Consider the following 21,021-nt stretch of genomic DNA (forward strand, 5'->3'; position numbering starts at 1 on the left):
GGATAACTGCACTGACGCGAACACATCCCATCAACTTCACCATCATCTCTCCACAGTCACCTTCACTCCCTCTTTCTGCTTTCTTGATTAACATTTTCTGCTAGGCTTCACACCAAAGAGCTCAACCTGTACACTGCGCAGGCCCGGGGTGTGTGGAAGAAAAAAAAGAAAGAAAGAAAAAAAAGCCATCAGCCGCTGGAATGGAATCAGATAAGGCTATCAGGCAGGAGGATTTAGCCTCACGCCTTTGTGCCCCCTCCACCCCAACCCTGCTGACCCGCCTGGGCTTCCTCCCTCAATCTCTCACTCCACTGCACCTTTTGTTCTCCTGATTTTCCAACAGAAAGCTTTCTCCAACACACACACACACACACACACACACATACACACAAAGCGACCGGCAGGGCAGGAGTGAGATGAGAAACAAGCTTATTATGGAAAGGGGAAGAGCAACACGCAAGCGACAGGAGTGTGCGAGTCAGGCACTGTTGACTTTTCCGGTGCGGCACACAAGCGAGAGTACACAACGCACGGAAAAAGGAATTCACGATTATCAACCAGCAGGCTGATTGGTCATCAGCTCTGACAGCTGTAATTGAAATTTTTATTAATGCGTTCATTCTAACCCTTGTACAGAACATGAAACAAATTAACATGTGTAACCATATTTGTTTGTTTGTTTGTTGTTTGTTTATGGAAGGAGTCTCCAGTGTCAGAGCTTTGTGATATAAGAATTCTGGCATCTTCAGGACAGAGTTTTACAGTCTGCGGTTTCTTCATAACACAACAAGGAGAAGATGCATTTGTTTGTTTGTTTGTTTGTTTGTTTGTTTATGGAAGGAGTCTCCAGTGTCAAGGCTTTGTGATTTAAGAATTCCGGCATCTTCTGGACAGAGGAGTTTCACACTCCTCTGTCCAGAAGAGGAGTTTCTTTGTAACACAACAAGGAGAAGATGTGTTTGTTTTTTGTTTGTTTTTGTTTGTTTGTTTGTTTTTGTTTTGTTTTTTTCTTATAAACTTAAGAGAGAGAGACTGGTGATGGAACAGCTGCCTGTAGGACATATATTATATAGTTAGCAGTTAATGTAACTCTAAAATGAAAAAAGTTCCTGTTCTGCTTCGCTTCAATGAACAGAAATTTGTAATCATTGTCACAAGAGCTGGAGGTATGATGGAGAGTCTGATCTACTGCTTCTCCCCGAGAGAGAACAAGAGAGAAAGAGAGGAAGAGAGACAGACAGACAGACAGAAAAAGAGACAGACAGACAGAAAGAGAGAGAGAGACAGACAGAAAAAGAGAGGGAGGGAGACAAAGAGACAGACAGACAGAAAGACAGAGAGAGAGAGAGATACAGACAGACATAGATAGACAGACAGACAGAGAGACACACAGACAGACAGAAAAAACGAGAGGATGAGAGAGAGAGAGAGAGAGACAGACATAGATAGATAGACAGACAGATAGAAAAGAGAGAGGGAGAGAGAGGCAGACAGACAGAGAGGGAAAGCGAGAGACAGAGAGAGAGAGACAGACAGACAGAGAGGGAAAGCGAGAGACAGAGAGAGAGACCGACAGACAGAGAGGGAAAGCGAGAGACAGAGAGAGAGAGAGACAGACAGACAGAGAGAGAGTGACAGAGAGAGGGGGTTTAAAGGAAAATGGAGAGTGAGCTTGTTTCCCCCAATCTCCCAACAGAATCCTTGTGTGGATCAGTGCAATGATCCGAACACCTCTCTCTCTCTCTCTCTCTCTTTTCTCCTTCCCCATTGAGCACGTCTGCCAGAATAGATTTCAAGCTAAATCCGTCCGCTGCTCTGGGACCGGCCGCACGACGCCAGGTCCGGGGCTCGTCCTCGGCTATTTGCAAACAGATGTGCGTCTCGGGGCCGAGGGGTTTTTGATCAATCAAGCCTTAACAAGTCAAGTTGACTAGATGCGAATGTAGCACTTTGCATGTAAAAGGCGAGAAGGCGAGGTTTGATTAAGAGTAAGCAGATAAATGGAAGATTGAAGCGGCCCCCTGCGAACAGGGAGCAGACCCGCGGACCTCAGCTTTAAATCCACACTGATAGCAACTCTGTCATTGCTATTCTTCAGCCTGGCCTCATGAATGGACTCATTATTCAGTGGATATTCTCTCTCTCTCTCTCTCTCTCTCTCTCTCTCACACACACACATCTCCTCAATCGGAGTGGCAGCAGCTTAAAACCAAGTCGCTCTTCAATTCCCTTTCTACTTTCTCTTCCTCCACACCTCTTTTCTTTTTTTTCTTTTTTGTTTGTTTTATAACGGTCGACTTTTTCCGCAATCTGTCCTGCCTTTAATCTGCAAATTTCTGATTCCTCATGTCCTCCGACGTTTTTCTTCCAGCTCAGTGCACCTAACATTTGATCCTATTTGTTTCTCTCTGACTCACACAAACACAACAGCATCTCTCTCTCTCTCTCTCTCTCTCTCTCTCTCTTTCTCTCTCTCTCTCTCTCTATCTCTTTTTTAGGCTTTTATATCTCACCAACACTAAATGCCTCATATTGAGGTCGAACAACAGAGAGGAAAATCTACAGAATATACAGAATATCTACAGAACTATAACTACTACAAATTTATAACTGTTCTTAAATCATAGGTTTGTGTAATATAGCCATATATGAGAAGTGAAATAAATGATGTTATAAATGGTGCTATAATTATCTAATTTATCTAATGCACTACAAATTCCTTGAGGATCTACTGGGATGGAACACTTTTATTTATTTATTTTGGAATATATATATATATATATATATATATATATATATATATATATATATATATATATATATATATATATATATATATATATATAATTTTGTGTGAAAATATTCTTTAATTATTTATAATAAATAAATAAATAATAAATAATTATTATTATTTTAAAAACCCAAAATACAATTGAGTAGAAAAAATCTAAATCTAAAACAAATAAATCATCATAAACAACAACAATCATTTATTCTTATTTCTTCTTCTTTATAGTGTACTAAAATGATCTCAGGCCAGCTTTTTCACTATAAACACTGCTAACTATAAACACTGTGCAGAAGACTGCTATTACACACATATTTAATGATATAAAATGGTAATAAGGTGCTTTTTCAATACATGTAACATTCAGTATGCACGACTTAAGCCGGAGCATAAAAAAGCATTAAAATCTTTTTCTGTGCCGTTACTGAGCTGTTTATCACATGACTGATACCTAGAAACGCTAACTCTGCTAACGCCTCTGTCTCTTTGTGCAGTTGATTTCCTGGCTAAGTACTGCATTATCAGTCCTGAGAAGCTCGCCGCCTACAGACGTGCTTTTGAAGCCGTACGTAAGATTACGAAACATTATACAACCCTGACATCCTCTCCCTGATCAATTTGTCTACAGATCATCTGTTTTCATCACTGCTGCTCTACCAGGCTTTTCAGGCTAGCTTTCTGACATGTGAAGACCACATTAGGATGAAGACCACATTAGGTTCCAAGAACTGGAATCTGAGGGTAAAGAAATGGATAACATGGAAGAATACTGGAAAAAGACCAGGATTTCTTTTGCTTCAGATTCCTCAGAGAGGAACCTGGTGTGATCTTCTGCTGTTGGAGCTCATTTATGTCAAACTTTTATGTACATGCTGAGATGCTCTTCTGCTCACCATAGCCATAAAGAGTGATTATATGCTGTTAGATCCTACTACATCCTTCTTGGAAGCTTGAACCAATCTGGCCATTTTCCGTTTCCATGCACATTCACTCACTCAGGGTTTTGTTTTTCTGTCTAAAATCCCAGAAGATCAACAGGTTCTGAAAAAACTCAAACCAGCTCATCTGTCTCCAAAAATCATTCCACTTATTCTTCATTTTGATGTTTGATGTGATTAAGTGAAGCTGTTCACCTGCATCTGTAGGCTTACAGTGGAACCTCGGCATACGAATACGCCCTGCCTTACTAATTTTCGCCTCAAGTATTGAAATTTTGCAAGAAATTTGTACTGCCAAACGAAGCGTTTTTGGCATACAAACCGTATCAAACACTGTTGCGTGTACGCCCAGGAGCCGTTCAAAACTTGTTTGCATCAGTGGAAAGCCAAGTGAAGCCAAACAAAGCAAGTTTACACATTTGTTTTCAGTCAGTGGAAGCTGTTTGGAAAGAGTTACCCCACGATACCAACGTTGCCTTCAGCATGCGTTCAAAAGCTAGGTGACGTTTCGGGTGTTTTTTGTTGACAGATTGGTGGTGTGGGCGGTCTGTTCTATTTTTAGCCCAAGCTTGGTGGCCCGACTTCCTGTGAGGAGCCTTGACATGGGATGCTTGGCTTGGGTCAGTTCTTTGTAAGCAGCCATACAGTTTACATACGCTTCATATTGGGAATATCGGTCATATTTTTGGGTGGTTGGAATGAATTATCTGCATTTACATTATTTCTTATAGAAAAAATTGTTTTGCAGTGCAAATTTTTTTACCTTAGGAACTCATCTCCAGAACGAATTAAATTTGTATGCTGAGGTTCCACTGTATACACATTGTGCTGCTAGAACATGATTGGCTGATTGGATCACTGCATGAATGTGCAGGTGTGCAGGTGGTTCTAATAAAGTGGATGGTGTGTGTGTGTGTGAGCATATGTGTGTGTGTGTGTGTGTGTGTGTATACATATATGTATTACCAAAATAATGATTTAATCATTTGTCCACCTTCGTTTAGGTAAAAACAGGGGAACGGATAGTGCTAGTGCTCTTTTAACATTCATGTAACATTTTTCTGTGATTAAAGTATTAAATGTCTTTCTGGTTGAAATGATGTGTTTTCTCTGTGGATTAAAGTGGTAACGTGTCTGCAGGTGGACAGCGACGGTGATGGCTATCTGTCGTGCTTTCAAGTCCTGCTGGCTCTCAAGGAGATCATTCCTCCAGAACTGCTGACTGAAGAGGAGGAAATCTACGTGTATAGGGTCCTGACATCTAAGCATCATCATTTATACTACTACTGAATATGAAAAAGATGGCAATTAAGTACCCAGGATGTTGATGTGACAAATATACAAGCTAGTATAACATTTAAATAAAACGCTACTTATGGCTAAAAAAAACCCACAAAATTTTACTTTACATCTAAATAGAATTCAGATAGTATTAACATGTAATGTATTCTAATGTGGGCATGGCTAACTTGTCATGTGCAAACGTGGGCATGGCTAGAATTATCATTTGCACAGCATGACTAAATTATCATTTACACAGTATGGGCATGGCTAACATGTAATTTACACAGTGTGGGTGTGGTTAAATGATCATTTACATAGTGTGGGCATGGCTAAATTATCATATGCACAGTGTGGGCATGAATAAATTATCATTAGCACATTGTGGGTGTGGCTGAAATGTCATATGCACAGTATGGGCAATGTCTAAATTATCATTTACAAAGTATGGGCATGGCTAACATGTCATTTACAGTGTGGGTGTGGTAAAATGATCATTTACATAGTGTGGGCATGGCCAAATTATCATTTGCACCATGTGGGTGTGGCCAAATGATCTTATGCACACTGTGGGCGTGACTAAATTATCATTTGCACAGTATGGGCATGGCTAAACTACCATATGTGCAGTGTGTTTGCATGGCTTAATAATCATCTGCACAGTATGGGCGTGACTAAACGATCATTTGCACAATGTGGGTGTGGCTAAATTATTATTTGCACAGTGTGGGTGTGGCTAATCTGATTCTGTGACAACAATGTCAAGATATCAGTATGAATGAATTCTCACCTGGAAATCCAGGGGAAAAATGGGAAAAAAGCAGGAATTGACAGTATATATAAACATTTGAATTTTTCTTATATTAAAAAAGTTTCTCATGATTTTTTTCCCCTCAGATTCTAGAGCTGGTTGATTTCAGTGTAACCGAGGGTCTGACGGATTTGCGTCTCTTCGCCGTCGTCGCCAGTCTGGCTCAGAAAATAGCCACACTAGAGTGAGTATCGTGGGTCGAAAACTGATACACAACAACATACACAAACAAAACTACACAACTTCAATTCAATTTCAATTCAATTCAATTTATTTTTGTATAGCGCTTGAGAAACGACATAAGAAAACAACAAACATATAAACAGACAAACAGACAGACAGTCCTAGATGTTATCCCAAGTGAGCAAGCCTGAGGTGACTGAGGCGACTGTGGCAAGGAAAAACTCCCTTAGATAGTATGAGGAAGAAACCTTGAGAGGAACCAGACTCAAAAGGGAACCCATCCTCATTTGGGTGACAATTGTGTGATGCAGATACAGCATGTGTATAGTGTTATGTAAATCAATATGGAGGTTGTTGTCCACAACGCTGCTTGAATATCGCAATCCTCACAAGCAGAACCCGGCCGGAGCTGGTCCATCTCCGGATGCCACTGGAGCCGGCAGTGTCTCTGTATGCCTCGGGATGGGTAGAAGAAGGGAAACAATGGAACAGCATTAGCGTAGCTGCTGTTCATAATATTAGCAGTACTAGATGATAATGTGCATTTAATCAGATGTACTGGAGCACAAGGTTATGGGATGTGTTAAATGTATGCCAGGCTGAAGAGATAAGTCTTTAGTCTACATTTAAACTGGGAGACTGTATCTGAGCCCCGAACACTGTCAGGAAGACTATTCCAATGTTTTGGAGCTAAATATGAAAACGTCTACCCCCTTTTGTGGACTTTGATATTCTGGGAGCTACTAGAAGTCCGGAATTTTGCGATCTTAAAGAGCGTGGTGGATTGTAACGTGTTAGAAGACTGGAGAGATAGGTGGGAGCTAAACCAATTAGAGCCTTGTACGTAAGTAGAGCTAATTTATAGTCAATTCTAAACTTAACAGGTAGCCAGTGCAGGGATGATAATATTGGGGTTATATGATCATATTTTCTTGATCTGGTAAGAACTCTGGCGGCTGCATTCTGGACTAACTGTAGCTTGTTTATTGAAGATGCAGGACAACCACCTAGTAATGCATTACAGTAGTCCAGTCTGGAGGTCATGAATGCATGAACTAGTTTTTCTGCATCAGATACAGATAAAATGTTCCTAAGCTTGGCAATATTTCTAAGATGGAAGAAGCCTGTTTTGTGATATTGGATATATGATTTTCAAAGGATAATGCTGTCTAATATTACGCCCAGGTCTTTCACTGTTGAGCTAGTAGGATGAGGGTCTAGAAGGATGCACTCCAACAGTGCATCCTTCTAGATGCAAGCTGAAATGTGAGAGCTTCTGTGTACTGGTTTTTGGGCCAGTAAGTAATATCTCTTATCAGAATTTAATAATAGGAAATTATCGGTCATCCAAATTCTAATATCTTTAACACATTCACTTAGTCTAGACAAATTAGATATTTCATCTGGTTTTGATGAAATATATAACTGGGTATCATTGGCATAGCAATGGAAACTAATCCCATGCCTTCTAATGATGTTACCCAATGGAAGCATGTATACTGAGAAAAGCAGAGGTCCTAAAACTGACCCCGTATTTCACTGGCACTACACTGGACAGTTCTCCATTTAAATCTACAAAGTGGTATCGATCAGACAGGTAGGATCTAAACCATTTTAATGCCTGTCCCTGCATACCTGTGTGATTTTGTAAGCGATCTATGAGAATATTATGATCTATAGTGTCGAATGCAGCACTAAGATCAAGCAGGACTAAAATGGAGATGCAGCCTTGGTCCGAAGCTAAAAACAAGTCATTAGTGATTTTAACTAGTGCAGTTTTTGTACTATGATGGGGCCTAAAACCCAACTGAAATTCTTCAAGGATATTGTTTTCCTGTAGGAAGGAGCATAATTGAGCTGACACCACCTTTTCTAATATTTTAGATATAAACGGAAGGTTTGAAATCGGTCTGTAATTTGATATTTCATCGGGGTCTAGCTTTGGTTTCTTAAGAAGAGGCTTAATAACGGCTAACTTAAGAGATTTTGGGACATGACCTAGATATAACGAAGAGTTAATAATATTAAGAAGAGGCTCTCCAGCTGCATGTATCACTTCTTTCAGCAATCTAGTTGGAATTGGATCTAGCAAACACATTTTTGATTTAGCCGTGGGGCTAAGTTTAGCTAGCTCTTCCTGTCTTATGCTGGTAAAGCATTGTAGCTTTAAGTGTGGAGCTATAGGCTGGTCTGGATCACCAGATGCCGTCAATGGTTGAACATCCAATATTTTGTTCCTGATACTAACAATTTTTTAGTGAAGAAATTCATAAAGTCCTCACTACTAAACTGTGCTGAAATACTCTCTCCAGAAATCTGATGCTTCTATACTTCTATATCTATATCTGATAGCCACTATACTAAATAAGAAACTGGGATTGTTCTGGTTTATTTCTATCAGATTGCTCAGATGCTCAGCCCTAGCAGCTTTTAGAGCCTGTCTATAGTTGGACAGACTGTCTTTATACGCAATTCTAAAAACTTCTAATTTGGTTTTTCTCCACTTTTGCTCGAGGTTATGGGTTGCTCTCTTGAGGGCGTGTGTATGACTATTGTAGCATGGTGCAAGTGTTTTATCTCTGACCTTTTTTAGTCGAATGGGGTAACAGTGTCTAGTGTGCTGGTAAAAATATTGCCTATGCTGTTGGTTACTTCATCTGGTGCATCTGCATTTAGGGGTCTAGTAAGAAGCACAACATACACAAACAAAACTACACAACAAAACTACACAACAACATACACAAACAAAACTACACAACAAAACTACACAACAACATACACAAACAAAACTACACAACAACATACACAAACAAAACTACACAACAACATACACAAACAAAACTACACAACAACATACACAAACAAAACTACACAACAACATACACAAACAAAACTACACAACAACATACACAAACAAAACTCCACAACAGTATACAGAAGTGTATAAAAGTGTGGGTTTGTGTGTGTGTGTGTGTGACCCTGGGCAGTTGACCCAGACCGTGCTGGGCGGTCAGCTCTGTAACGTGAAGTGCATTAGAGTGATGAGATTGTGCAGCGAGTCTGGATTACAGCCCATATGCCAGAGATTCCCACACACAGACTCTTCCTTTAGTCATAGTGTTTTATGGGCCCTTAACTGCTTCTGGGTCTTACGGGTCATGTGTGTGTGTGTGTGTGTGTTTGTGTGTGTGTGTGTGTGTGTGTATACAGTATACATGCAGTCATAGCTATTGTGGCCTTCAAGCAAGTGTGTGAGTGTGTACAGTATGCATTTCTGCACTGTATACTGTTTATATGTGTATATGAGTATGTGTGTGTGTGTGTCTGTTCTGGGGTCGTGCCTCCTTGCTAATTTAGTGCACTGCGTGCTTTGTGAGCTTAGCTCTTTGACCATGCTGGAGGAGCAGCCATTAAACAAATGAAAAGAGACAAGTGTGTTTCTATGAAAGGCTACAATAGTGACAGTTACATTGTGTAACCTCTTTTTATAAACCTCCGCTGAACCCGGATATTGATTTGACCTCAGGCCAAGTGCTGACTTTCGCTCGTTAATTAATATTAATAAATAAATTTAAAAAAATTAAAAAAACACTTTGTTACTGTGATACAGCTGTGTTTGAGGATATTAAAAAGATTTAATTTGCAGATGTAAATGGATAAATAAATGTGTATGGGAATAACGCTTTGTAAACATTTTGAAGGTAAATGAAGTTACTCTAGAACTTTTCTCCCGTTCTGCTTTAAATTCCTGGACGATTAAGTGTTTCTGACTGAATTGATTCACAGTGAGATTGTAATTCTGATTCTGATTCTAATTCCAGCTTTCCCGAGCATTATGATTCACATTCCAATGCTCTTTTTCACCAACACACTATTCTGGTTCTGATTCTGATTCTGTTTACAGACACACATGATTCTGATTCACCTTCTGATTCACATTCTCTTTTTCACAAACATATTTTTGATTCTGATCCTAATTCTACAAGCACACGATTCTGATTCTCTTTTTTCAAACATACTTCTGATTATGATTCACTGTCTGATTCTGACTCTAATGTTCTCAAACATACACAGTTCTGATTCACATTCTAAATTCTCTTTTTCACAAAACCAGGATTGTAATTCTGATTCTAATTCTGGCTTTCACGAACACACACCATTATGATTCACATTCCGATGCTCTTTTTCACCAACACACGATTCTGCTTCGGATTCGCGTTCTGATTCTAATTCCGTTTACATACACACTTGATTCTGATTCACTTTCTGATTCTGGTTCTCTTTTTCACAAACATATTTCTGATTCTGATTCACTTTCTGATTCTGATTCTCTTTTTCACAAATACATTTCTGATTCTGATTCAATTTCTGATTCAGATTCTATATTTTGACTCTAATGACTATGATTCTGATTCACATTCTAAATCTCTTCTTTACAATCACAAAGAGAGAGAATGAAAGCGGCTCTGATGCTGAGCCTTGAGGAACACCACAATAAATGCTGTGCTAAGAAATTGCCATTGATAACGAAATACTGCCAGCCAATCTTGTGAACAAAGTCTTTTCAAATAGATCCTAAGGATTTCTTTCTTGGTCAGTTGATTGCCATAGGTCTCATCATGGCAGATCTAAAGAGTGTAAATATGTATTTGTGCGTTAAGTTTCAGACACTCTCTCTTTTTTTTTTTGGCTTCGACAGAAATAAATTGTCACACACACCTGCCAAAAGACTTGCTCACTGAATTCAACTCACTCTATTCTCATTCTTTTGCTACAAAACATTAACTGGGTCATTATTACCGCCACATTCTCCATTCCCACACACACACACACACACACACTTCCCGCCTCTGATGTAACCCCCTAATGAAACAAAAAAGACACAAGAGTCCGCCAAAATGTGGCCCATTACGTAAGCGTGAGGTCTCCTGAGGTTGGCAGCAGCGGGCACCTCAACAATAGAAGTGGGTTAGAGCTACCATTATCCCCCTCTGTGTGTGTGCAGGGGCTGGAGGGACACACACAGACACACACACGGACATATCCACACTGCACAGCAATTAATGATCATTAGCTGGCCTGTCCGTCCTCGTTCTCGTCAAAAAAGCTCCCCCCAGCCACACACACACACACACACACACACATACACTCCCTCCACCTCGACAGAAGCAATTCTCCTCCCAGCATGCTCTTGTTAAAAAAAAAACTGGGGCCGACCGTCGCCATGCCACACGCTGGACAGCAGCGCTCTGTCCCAAAATGAATGGCTTATGTCTCGGGGTAATTATCTTGTGTGTGCGTGTTTCGGTCAGTCACACTACAGCACTCACACATACACCAACCACCCCCCCTCGTCCCCTCTACGTCCACCCTACGCCGTGCACTGGGGCAGTTTTTATCGTTATCATGGTGGGCTGGCCTTGTGTCCCAGATCTTTGTTTAGGGGACAGGCGGCGATGAGCAACCACAATGGGCTCAGAACACTTTACCGTCAACAGCAACCGCTCTACACAATCACCCCCCCATTACCATCACCCCCCAACACACACACCCCTTCACCAAAAAACTACCCGCCAAAATCAGCCCTATTTTTTTGTATTCCCACTGTGCCATCTCAGCAATCTCTTAATTATCAGTGATGACTTTTCATGCTGTTCTACATCCTACACCTCAGAGTATATGATGAAGATCCTCTAGCCAAAGACCTGTGACTACAGAAGATCGCTGAGTTCTGCTAACGTCAGCCATGTCTTGCAGTTTTAAATTTCTCTGTTGCTAATAGCGATATTTTTGCTGTTCTGTGAGTTTTCTGTCCTCATGCTGGTGGATGTTAGATGAATTATACACTCATAGATTTGTGAGGTTTTCATCTGAAAAAATTCTCACAAAACCGATCTCACCTCATTACTGAGATTTTTTTTAATGTAATCATTTATGTATTTATTATTATTTTTAATGTCTGACAAGTACTGAAGGGTTAACTAGTTAATAAATTCTATTAATAAATTTAAATAAATAAATAAATAAATAAATAAACAAATATTAAAAACATTGTATGTGTCATTACTGTTATATAAATGTACTTGAAAACAAACAAACAAAACAAACAAACAAACAAACAAACAAACAAATAAAAAAATTAAAAAATAAATAAATAAACAAACAAACAAATATTAAAAACATTGTATATGTGTCATTACTGTTATATAAATGTACTTGAAAACAAACAAACAAACAAAACAAACTAATAAATAAATAAATAAATACATAAATACATAAATAAATAAATAAATAAATGGGAATAGTGCTGTGTAAACATTTTAAAGGTAATGTTCTTTTTTTTCTGGTTGGTTGGGTTTTTTTTTTCCTGAAAATCATACGATGTAAAATGAAGTGCCTGAAAACGACTGGATCTTGTCCTTGGTGTGATTTTTGCGATCTCTCCTATGCTGGTTTTAAGCTTTGTGATCTGTCGTCTTTTATCATTATTACTTATCACACTATATGATATGATGTTAAAATCTCGGCTGATTTCTGTAGCAGACTGCCTTTTTATCTATCTTATCTAATCTACCTGCGATCAGCAGTGTACGATACGTTATGCTCACGTAACTGATGGCATCATCTATATACCTTCTTCCTATTGATGATTTCCCACGTGTCTTCAGTGAGCGTTATTTATGACTAAAAGAATCCTTTAATTTTTCTGTGACCCAAAACTAGATTATAAATCATGCTGTTTTATTCAGAAGCCAAAAATGTTCTCCTGTTTTTGTTGTGTCCATGTTGATGACTATCTTTGTCATGTTCCACTCCACAGTGGTGGTCAATATGAAGCTCATATAAAAGTAGATCCAGAAATGTCTTCAAAGTAAATGTTGATCTCGAACCCATTTCTGCTCTCTGAGATGCTCCGAGTGTTTGTTCATCTAAAAAGCAACTCAGATTTGATCTTCAACCAGTAAAATTCTATGTAAGATTCTCCAACAGAGGGAAAAACACACGTCTAAAACACACTGAAAGACAACAGACTCATTTTAGATCAGACTCACAGCCTGAACATCACTCATTTATTTACACTGAATGAAAACGTCCCATTAGTCCTTTAAGCCAGTATGCTGGTAAAAGGGTTAAATGGACTGAAGGCCTCATGACTAATAACATGCTTGATGTTGATTTTATTCATTATTATATTATAATATTATTACTCATCACAGATCCCAGGAAAAACCGTTACCTTACAAACTCCATGACAGATTTTACATTCAAGATCTAACGTAAGAAAATTCCTCCGTTCTGCTGACATCATCGATTTAAAGTGAGCTTAGAGTAATAGCATGTAGAATAGCATTCTAGCAGGTTAATGCTAATCTCAAGTCATGACCAAAGATTACATTTATTGTGCTTATCAGTGAAAGAAAAATGGAGAGAGAGTGATTTATGGCGTGAGCGAGAGTGAAAAGCTGACTGATTTTGTTTTTTACACAGTGATTTCATGCGGTCTCTCATTAGCAAGCTGGACTTCAAGTCTTTGGAGATGAAGCTGTACAAAGCGAAGGTACACTTTTCATGTTTCTTACTAATTACATTCCATAAGCATCTCTCTCTTTCCTCATTTATATGTTCAAATCTCTCTCTCTCTCTCTCTCTCTCTCTCTTGGCTCGGGGTGGGACGACTGGGGGGCTAATTATAGTGAAATAAAGACCGCTAAATGCTTTGAAGAGCGATTCGGCGTGTAAAACTAGCTGTGCACGAGCGAGAATTGAGAAGAGTTAGAAGCAAGGTTTTCGTCTCTCCCTTCCTCGCTTCCTCTCCTCCTCTTCTCTCCTTTATTCACAGATTACAAGCGGTAATCTCATTAAAGTAGCCGGCGGTGTACGGCCAGTGCAACGCGCTCTGTAATCAAGTAAAGACACCCTGCTCACCTCAGATGAGGCATATAGGGTGGCCATTGAAGAGCAAGGGCCGGTCAGACACGCTGAACACAGAGGACGTGGAAAAGGAGAGGAGACTTTGAAAGCCGGTGGCTAAAAAGGGGCCGCTGAGGGAAGTTGAGCCCCGCTGCCAGTTCTTAGGGTTAGCGGAGAAAGGGCCGGCTAATTACAGAGCAAGCATGAGGTGGAATTGTTATTGGGAGGAGTGGAGAGGGGAGCGGGCATATTGCCAGGGGATTATAAGAAACACACACACACACACACACACACAGCCTTAGTCATTACCTTGGATCCATTTAACTGTGCAAACAGGTGCACTTACAGAAGAGCCAGAACAAGCTGCTGTAACTCGAGCCTCTTCAGACACACGTCTGAATGGGACACACACTCACACACACACTCACACACACACAAACAGGTAAAGAACACATTAGCCTCTTCTCACAAGCTTTCTCCAATACGTTAAGTGATAAACACATAAACACATCCTTTTCCTTCTCCTTTCATTCAAATTTTACATACATTTTAAATACTGAAAGTAGTCAATATTTCACACACACACACACACACACACACACAAACACATTGCATTTAGAATAAAATTATTTCTGTATTTAATGAAACAGCATTATTTTGTTCGTACTTTAGAAAGGCGTAACAATTTGTAAATGACGAAGGTTTCAGTTAGGATATTACAGGGCGGGGTTAGTGTACAGATCGTTAGACACTAACCCCGCCCCTTCAGATACAAATTCATTCATATTATTTCAAACCTAAACCAACAATGCTTGTATCATACATATGTGCTGCTCGTCAGACACGTTCTTACTAACCGCACACTCGCATTTTTGTTTATCAAAAGGTAACATTTTATAAAGTATATTATGGTGTTAAGTTTCTTTATTTTTGATTAGAACCTCAAGTAACACCATAGCTAGCTAATCACAATAACAAGAAACCCCCCACTGACACCGGGGGCTTCTTCCATAAATATACAAAAAAAAAACCTGGCTCTTTTACAGAAAACTTCACGCTTTCCTCCTGTTTTTGTTGTGTCCATGTTGATGATTGAGTGTCTTTGTCATGTTCCACTCCACAGTGGAGGTTAATATGAAGCTCATATGAAAGTAGACACTCAGGACTTTAAAAATTTGTAATGTTTCAGAAGGATTGTTTCTGCTTTTCTCAAGAATACTAGGGGTGATATATTCATAGAAAAGCTCCAGGTTTGTTTTTGTCCACAGAGATTTATGTATCTTCAAAGTAAATGTTCAGTAGAAGTCAAACCCATTTCTGCTCTCTGAGATGCTCCAAGTGCTTGTTCATCTAAAAAGCAGCTCAGATTTGATCTTCAACCAGTAAAATTCTGTGTAAGGTTCTCCAACAGAGGGAAAAACATGTCTAAAACACACTGAAAGCCAACAGAGTCATTTTATATCAGATTCACAGCCTGAACATCATTCATTTATTTCTGCTGATTGAAAATTTCAGGAAAGTCAGTGTACTGGTAAAAAGAATGAGTGAAAGTAAACCTGTGATTTCTCAGATCTGCTGTTATAGGAAATTAATCAATACTTTCCCATCCATCAGCTCTGTGAACTGAAGGTTTATGTACCACATACCGTATGGTAAAAACAACAAAAGGAAGTCTGGCTCCAAAAACAGTGAAATATCTACTCCAAATGACACAGTGGTCTTGCACAGGAAGACATCATGTAAAAAAAAGCGACCTTACCTGTGCTGTCGTTTTGCAGCAGTTGTTCCTGTTCCTGCTGGAGGGCCAGTCTGAGGGCAGTGAGGCACCACAGGGTCGTATCAGTGCCGAACAACTGCTGGTGGAGCTGAAGGCCGGGGGGATCCGTGAGGAGCATGAGGAAGAGGTCAGGCGTGAACTCCGTAGCCTTCGCTCTCTCGACCTGCTCGACTTCCTCGCTCACCTGCCCCTCTTCATCCTTATCCACAACTCAGTCATTGCCAACCCACTGGATGACTCCAGCAACCTGTGATGGAAACACCAAAGCTGTGTTACATTTTTTTCTTATTATTTTATGGCAGCCATATTGTCAAAACACCCTGTCACAGCTTCCAGTGATATTTGTTTATCCACTACTGCTCATGAGAAGCGATTAAACTGACCAGAATGAGAATTTTCCTTATGAAAAGGAGATTTCTTTGAGAAATTACATGGTACACCAAAGTAGGTGAACTTTGAAGAACTTTGGCCTGCAAGTTATGTGCTGTGGTCTGTTCAGCGAGGAGCTTAATGGTTAAGGTGTTGGACTACTGATTAAAAGGTTTTGAGTTCAAATCCTATGTCCAGCAGCTGCCACTGCTGGGCCCCTCAGCAAAGCCCTTAATGCTCAATAGCTAAGTTGCATAAAATGAGAGAAATTGTCCTCTGTCATTCTGGATAAGGTTGTCAGGAAAAAGTCGCTCTGGATAAGGGTGTCTGTCAAATGCCATAAAATGTAACGCAATGTTTAATCTGTAAATAAAGAAATTGTTAAAAATCACACTGGACCTTTTTGTCTCATTTGCTTCCATGTCTATTGGTGCAAATATGAAAAGAACTAACTGACTAGTGGCTAATGGGTTAACCAAAAGGACTGGTGTTGGTGCAGGTTGTTTATTCCAATCAAGCAGAAACCACGACTGATTCTATTTGCTGATATGAAATCTTAGAACACCTGCACCAACAGTGACCCTTTCTCATATTGGACAATTGGACACTTCTGGCTTAGTGAGTAACGGCAAGGAACAAATCCAGTGTGTCAATGGAGAGAGCCATATATTTTTAAGCAATGTATGGATAATTAGTTGATTGTAAAGTCTTGCCAATCCTTTTTTTTTAGGTGCCTTTATACCTTGCCTTGCTTTCCGGCCCTCTTTTGTTATGCCTTGATGGACCCGCTGAATCTGATTGTTTATGATTTTACTTTGTGATATTTTTTACACCTCATGCAAAATGTGCTTCTGAGTCTCCGTTGTTATAAACAGAGATGTTTTCTGACTGTTGGGTTTCTTGTCTAATGTAAGCACAAAGGTAAAAATATTAAACCTGTGAACCTTTTCTGACATGTCTGCTCTAATGTCTCTGTTAAAAAAGCAAAATAGATCTAGCCCAGATCTGGCCCACACAATGCACACATCTGGCCCACCACAAAGAATGACGGCCCTTTGGTGGCCCATATCTGGTTTGCCAGCACTGGGCCACTCCACATAAACCAAACCATAAACAGGCCACATCTGGCATGCCATCATATAAACAGTGCCATCACTGCCAGACCCGGTCCGCATCTGGTTGACCTACCACTTGCCATGCCAGAACTCAGCCAGCAGTGCCTGCTTAATGCCACATCTGGCCCAGAACCAGAAGTACTTTGTTTTTAAAAGAACTTAAGTATCAAAAGTAAAAAGTAAATGTAGCTACACACACTCATCATAAACAAAGCATTTTATTCATTCTTATTTATCCAATATAATTTACTATTCGCATTTTATATGTTATATATATTTCCACCTTACATTTACATTGTTTTAATATACATTTACACTGTTCTCAAGGCTAAAAGTAAAAGTTAAAAGTATACATACGTCAATATGGTTGGATGGAGAGTTTGGATGGAGAGTTTTTGTAGGCTGCGATGTGGTTTGTTTTCGGTAAACAAAACAAACCTATAAAACGAGAGAATCTTTACTCTTTATTAAAAACTGGAACATACTGTCTAAGTATGGCCATGGATGCACGCACTGAGCCGATGATCTGTCTTCATCCATTTTGCCACCAATTGATCAGAGTTCAAAAAATGACGGAAAACCACTGAACTTGATGACATGCAATGCTACAAGAGTGAAAAAAAATCATCCTCTTATTAACGTAACTACTTTCTACTCAATGACCATGACAGAAATGTAGTGGACTAAAAAGTACAATATTTGTCTTTCAATTGGAGTGAAGTTAAAGTAAGAAGTTTCCAGAAAAAATAATACTCAAGTAAAGTACAGATACTCAAGTAAATGTACTTCATTACTGTCCACCTCTGCTCTTATCTTTCAAAAACCACAGTATAACTGTGTCCAGAGTCCAGTGTCCAGAGTATTTTTAGACTTCAGGCCAAGTATTACCAGAATCTCCTCCAGATCCACCACGACCCTGACCAGGATAAAGCACTTATTGAAGATGAATGAATGAAAGAGCAAATGAATACTTAACCATAGCAACTCCATTTCCCAGAAGCTTTAGCCATCTTAAGGACTCTTGAGGAATATTCTTTGTGCTCAAGTGAGCCAGATTTTATCTGGAATTCAGTATTTCTAAAAAACAGAAATGTATTGTACGTATGAGAAATCTGTAACGTTATTTTCCGTGTGCTTGTTAAAGTTGATCCTGACCTCAACCATGATGTCAACTCCAACCCAAGGAGCTCGAAGAACCCTAATTAGACAAGCTAAACTAGATTTCAAACAACATCCACACACACAAACAGGCTGGTGGGAGAAATTTTCCATCCACTCTAATCTGAGTCACTGTACCGCAGGAAGTGTGCAGCGGAGACCGAGTGCTGTCTGTGGTCCTGAACACGTTCAACTCTTCACATCTACATCTCCATCAGAACCCCTTTTTTCTGTAGTGACAAAATGAATAATGCATGAGTACTGCAGAACCGCTAATAATATGTTTTTAAAGTGAACAAGCGAGGACATTGAGATCTCTGCAAAATAATTGCTGGGAAAGTGAGACAGACAGGAAGCTGCGACAAGTAGTGCAAAAGAGTGCACCATCAGAAAAGAGAAGCATTTGTATGTCAAAAGGAAAGAAGAGAAAAGAGAGAGAAAAAGAGGGACTAAGCCCTCTCGTTTAGCCTAAAGAAAATGGCCACAGCCCTCTGCCAGCGGACCTGGGAGCCATGAAAAGCTCTCGTGGTGCTTGGGAGGAGGTGAGTGCTGTCGATTGGTGCGCTCGTCTTTAGCATCTGCAGTGTCTGTTCGAGAACTTGGAGAGGCGGCGATGGCAGCACTTTGAAAGAGAGTGAAAAGGAGGCGAGAGCAGAGTGATAACGAGAGCCTCCTCATGTCCCTATGAATTTTAACTGGGGGAACATCAGAGGGCTGGGAAACCAATCAGAGAGGATTAGTGTGTGTGTTTGTGTGTGTGTGTGTGTGTGTGTGTGAGGGACGGTGAGAGATTGCCCCATTGATCCACGGCATAATGAAGAGGCGATGTTCAAAACACAACAGGAGACAACTGCGCAGGCGCACAACCTCGCACGTGCCAAGTCAACACACTTGTCAACAAGACACTGATTTATAAAACGGCAAACGTATATAGGACACACGTGACTCAAGGGCGTTCTCAAGGTCATGTAGAATTCTTCATCATGGGTTAAACTTCTGAGTAGCCTGATCAGTTTTTTACACAGCATTATTTAATGCTTTATTGAATTATATATTATCCATGGGTGTACAACTTGGTAAACCTAAATTTCACTGTGATTGGTCAGTTTTAATCCATCCATCCATCCATCTATACACCCCTCTATCCACCCATCCGTCCGACCGTTCGTCCGTCCCTCCATCCATTCATCCGTCCGCCTATCCATCCTTCCATCCGTCCACCTATCCGTCCGTCTATCCGTCCATCCCCCCATCCATCCATCCATCCCTCCATCCATCCATCCATCCCTCCATCCATCCATCCCTCCATCCATCCATTTTCTGAACTGCTTATCCCACACAGGGTCACAGGGAACCTAGAGACTGTCCCAGGGGACTCGGGCTACAAGATGGGGGACAGTCTGAAACCTTCCAACCCATCACAGAGCACAATTACACACACACACACACACACAGATTCAATTTAGATCCAATTAAAAATGAAAGAATTTTGCATATTCAATCCAAATTTCAAAAATAATAAAAAGACTCTGAAAATGTGTTAGTGAGTGGAAAGTTCAGGAATTTTTAAAGCTCTAAAGCTTCATTATATAACCAGTACTCTGATATAACGAGACTAGTATTTTATTCTCCTATTATATTTGTAAAACTTAAATGTACTTTGAGAGTCTGTGGAATTTCTTGTACTGTTTAGCAGAATAAACAAAAAACACAGCGCGAGAGGGAACAAAACTCTCCAACTGTGCGTGAAAGTTGCATTGTTTGTTTGTCCGTATGTTTGCTTGTTTTCTTCTCGCAAACACCTGCCTCGAGAAGAAAGTTTCGCTGAGTGCCGGTGCTCGGTCGCGCGTGCTCTCATCAAGGCACGCGCCTTTCCTTCCGCCGTGACGTAGCGCACGGTTTCCATCCACGCGCTCGTCAAGGCGAGGCACGCGCCCCGGAACACGCGTGCGCGCGAGCTACCTGTCAAAGCCCAGCGAGTGCCTCCACTAGGGAAGCGCGAGCGCGTTATCTTCACTTGTGTCACGAAGGTCACAGAGACAAACAGTAACAGTTTGAATATGAGGAAGATACTTAAAAATATTTGAGAATAATTAGAATTATGTAAGTTTTTGGTGCACCCTTTTGCGCATAGGCTTAGATTAGATTCGATTAGATTGGATTCGATTAGGTTGAATTCAACTTTACGGTCAGTGAGCAGAGTACAAGTACAAAGCCAAGGAACTGCAGTAATGGAATAAAGTTAGCTTAAGTATCAGCCATTTTGTGCGCATGCGCAATGTGTAGCCAAATATGCAACCTGAAGGAATATCAGGAGATTTTATATTGAACAAAATATCATACACACTTAGAAATAACGATACCAGACTGACGTGGTGTAGTCAAGACTGCATGCCTGTACCCTTACTGTGTAACTTTATACTTTAATTAATTCATTAATTTTATAGTGGACCATGAATACCACTGATGTACATTTCAAGCTTAATTAAAGTTTCATCTTGTAAGGTTAAAGACCCTTTTGATGGTACAGATAACTCAGAGATAAAGAAAGGTGAAGTTTGGTATCTTTGTGTCTGCAGAGCAGGTTTCACTCATCATATTATCATAGAACTTTAACAATGTGTGGTAACAATTTCTACTCAGCACCACACACACTACAGCAGGGATCAATGTGTGTATAAGGCATTCCT

General features: G+C 40.0%; 1 protein-coding gene and 1 long non-coding RNA gene across 7 annotated transcripts in view; one reads left to right on the top strand and one right to left on the bottom strand.

Annotated features, from left to right (window-relative positions):
• Window positions 1-16,479, top strand: part of LOC131370189 (uncharacterized) — a 67,475-nt gene extending 50,996 nt beyond the window's left edge. The window contains exons 10-14 of one of the 4 annotated variants that reach the window (XM_058417377.1): window positions 3,283-3,353; window positions 4,867-4,977; window positions 5,905-6,002; window positions 13,490-13,559; window positions 15,691-16,479. In XM_058417377.1, coding sequence (XP_058273360.1) covers window positions 3,283-3,353; window positions 4,867-4,977; window positions 5,905-6,002; window positions 13,490-13,559; window positions 15,691-15,942 — 602 coding nt within the window. In that variant the 3' untranslated portion in view covers window positions 15,943-16,479. The remainder of the gene's footprint in view (window positions 1-3,282; window positions 3,354-4,866; window positions 4,978-5,904; window positions 6,003-13,489; window positions 13,560-15,690) is intronic. The other 3 variants (XM_058417376.1, XM_058417374.1, XM_058417375.1) reach the window with 3 other exon arrangements.
• LOC131370190 (uncharacterized) lies at window positions 6,067-18,972 on the bottom strand. Of its 3 annotated transcripts, XR_009207395.1 has the most exons (5): window positions 18,835-18,972; window positions 18,470-18,561; window positions 18,150-18,250; window positions 17,531-17,611; window positions 6,067-15,936 (listed from the first exon to the last, which is right to left on the bottom strand). It is a non-coding gene; the product is annotated as an uncharacterized LOC131370190 (long non-coding RNA). The 3 variants fall into 3 exon arrangements; XR_009207393.1 differs by lacking the exon at window positions 18,150-18,250; XR_009207394.1 differs by lacking the exons at window positions 17,531-17,611; window positions 18,150-18,250.
• Window positions 18,973-21,021: the final 2,049 nt, after the last annotated feature.

This window comes from Hemibagrus wyckioides, linkage group LG19 (genome assembly GCF_019097595.1).
Source record: "Hemibagrus wyckioides isolate EC202008001 linkage group LG19, SWU_Hwy_1.0, whole genome shotgun sequence".
NCBI classification, from domain to species: domain Eukaryota; kingdom Metazoa; phylum Chordata; class Actinopteri; order Siluriformes; family Bagridae; genus Hemibagrus; species Hemibagrus wyckioides.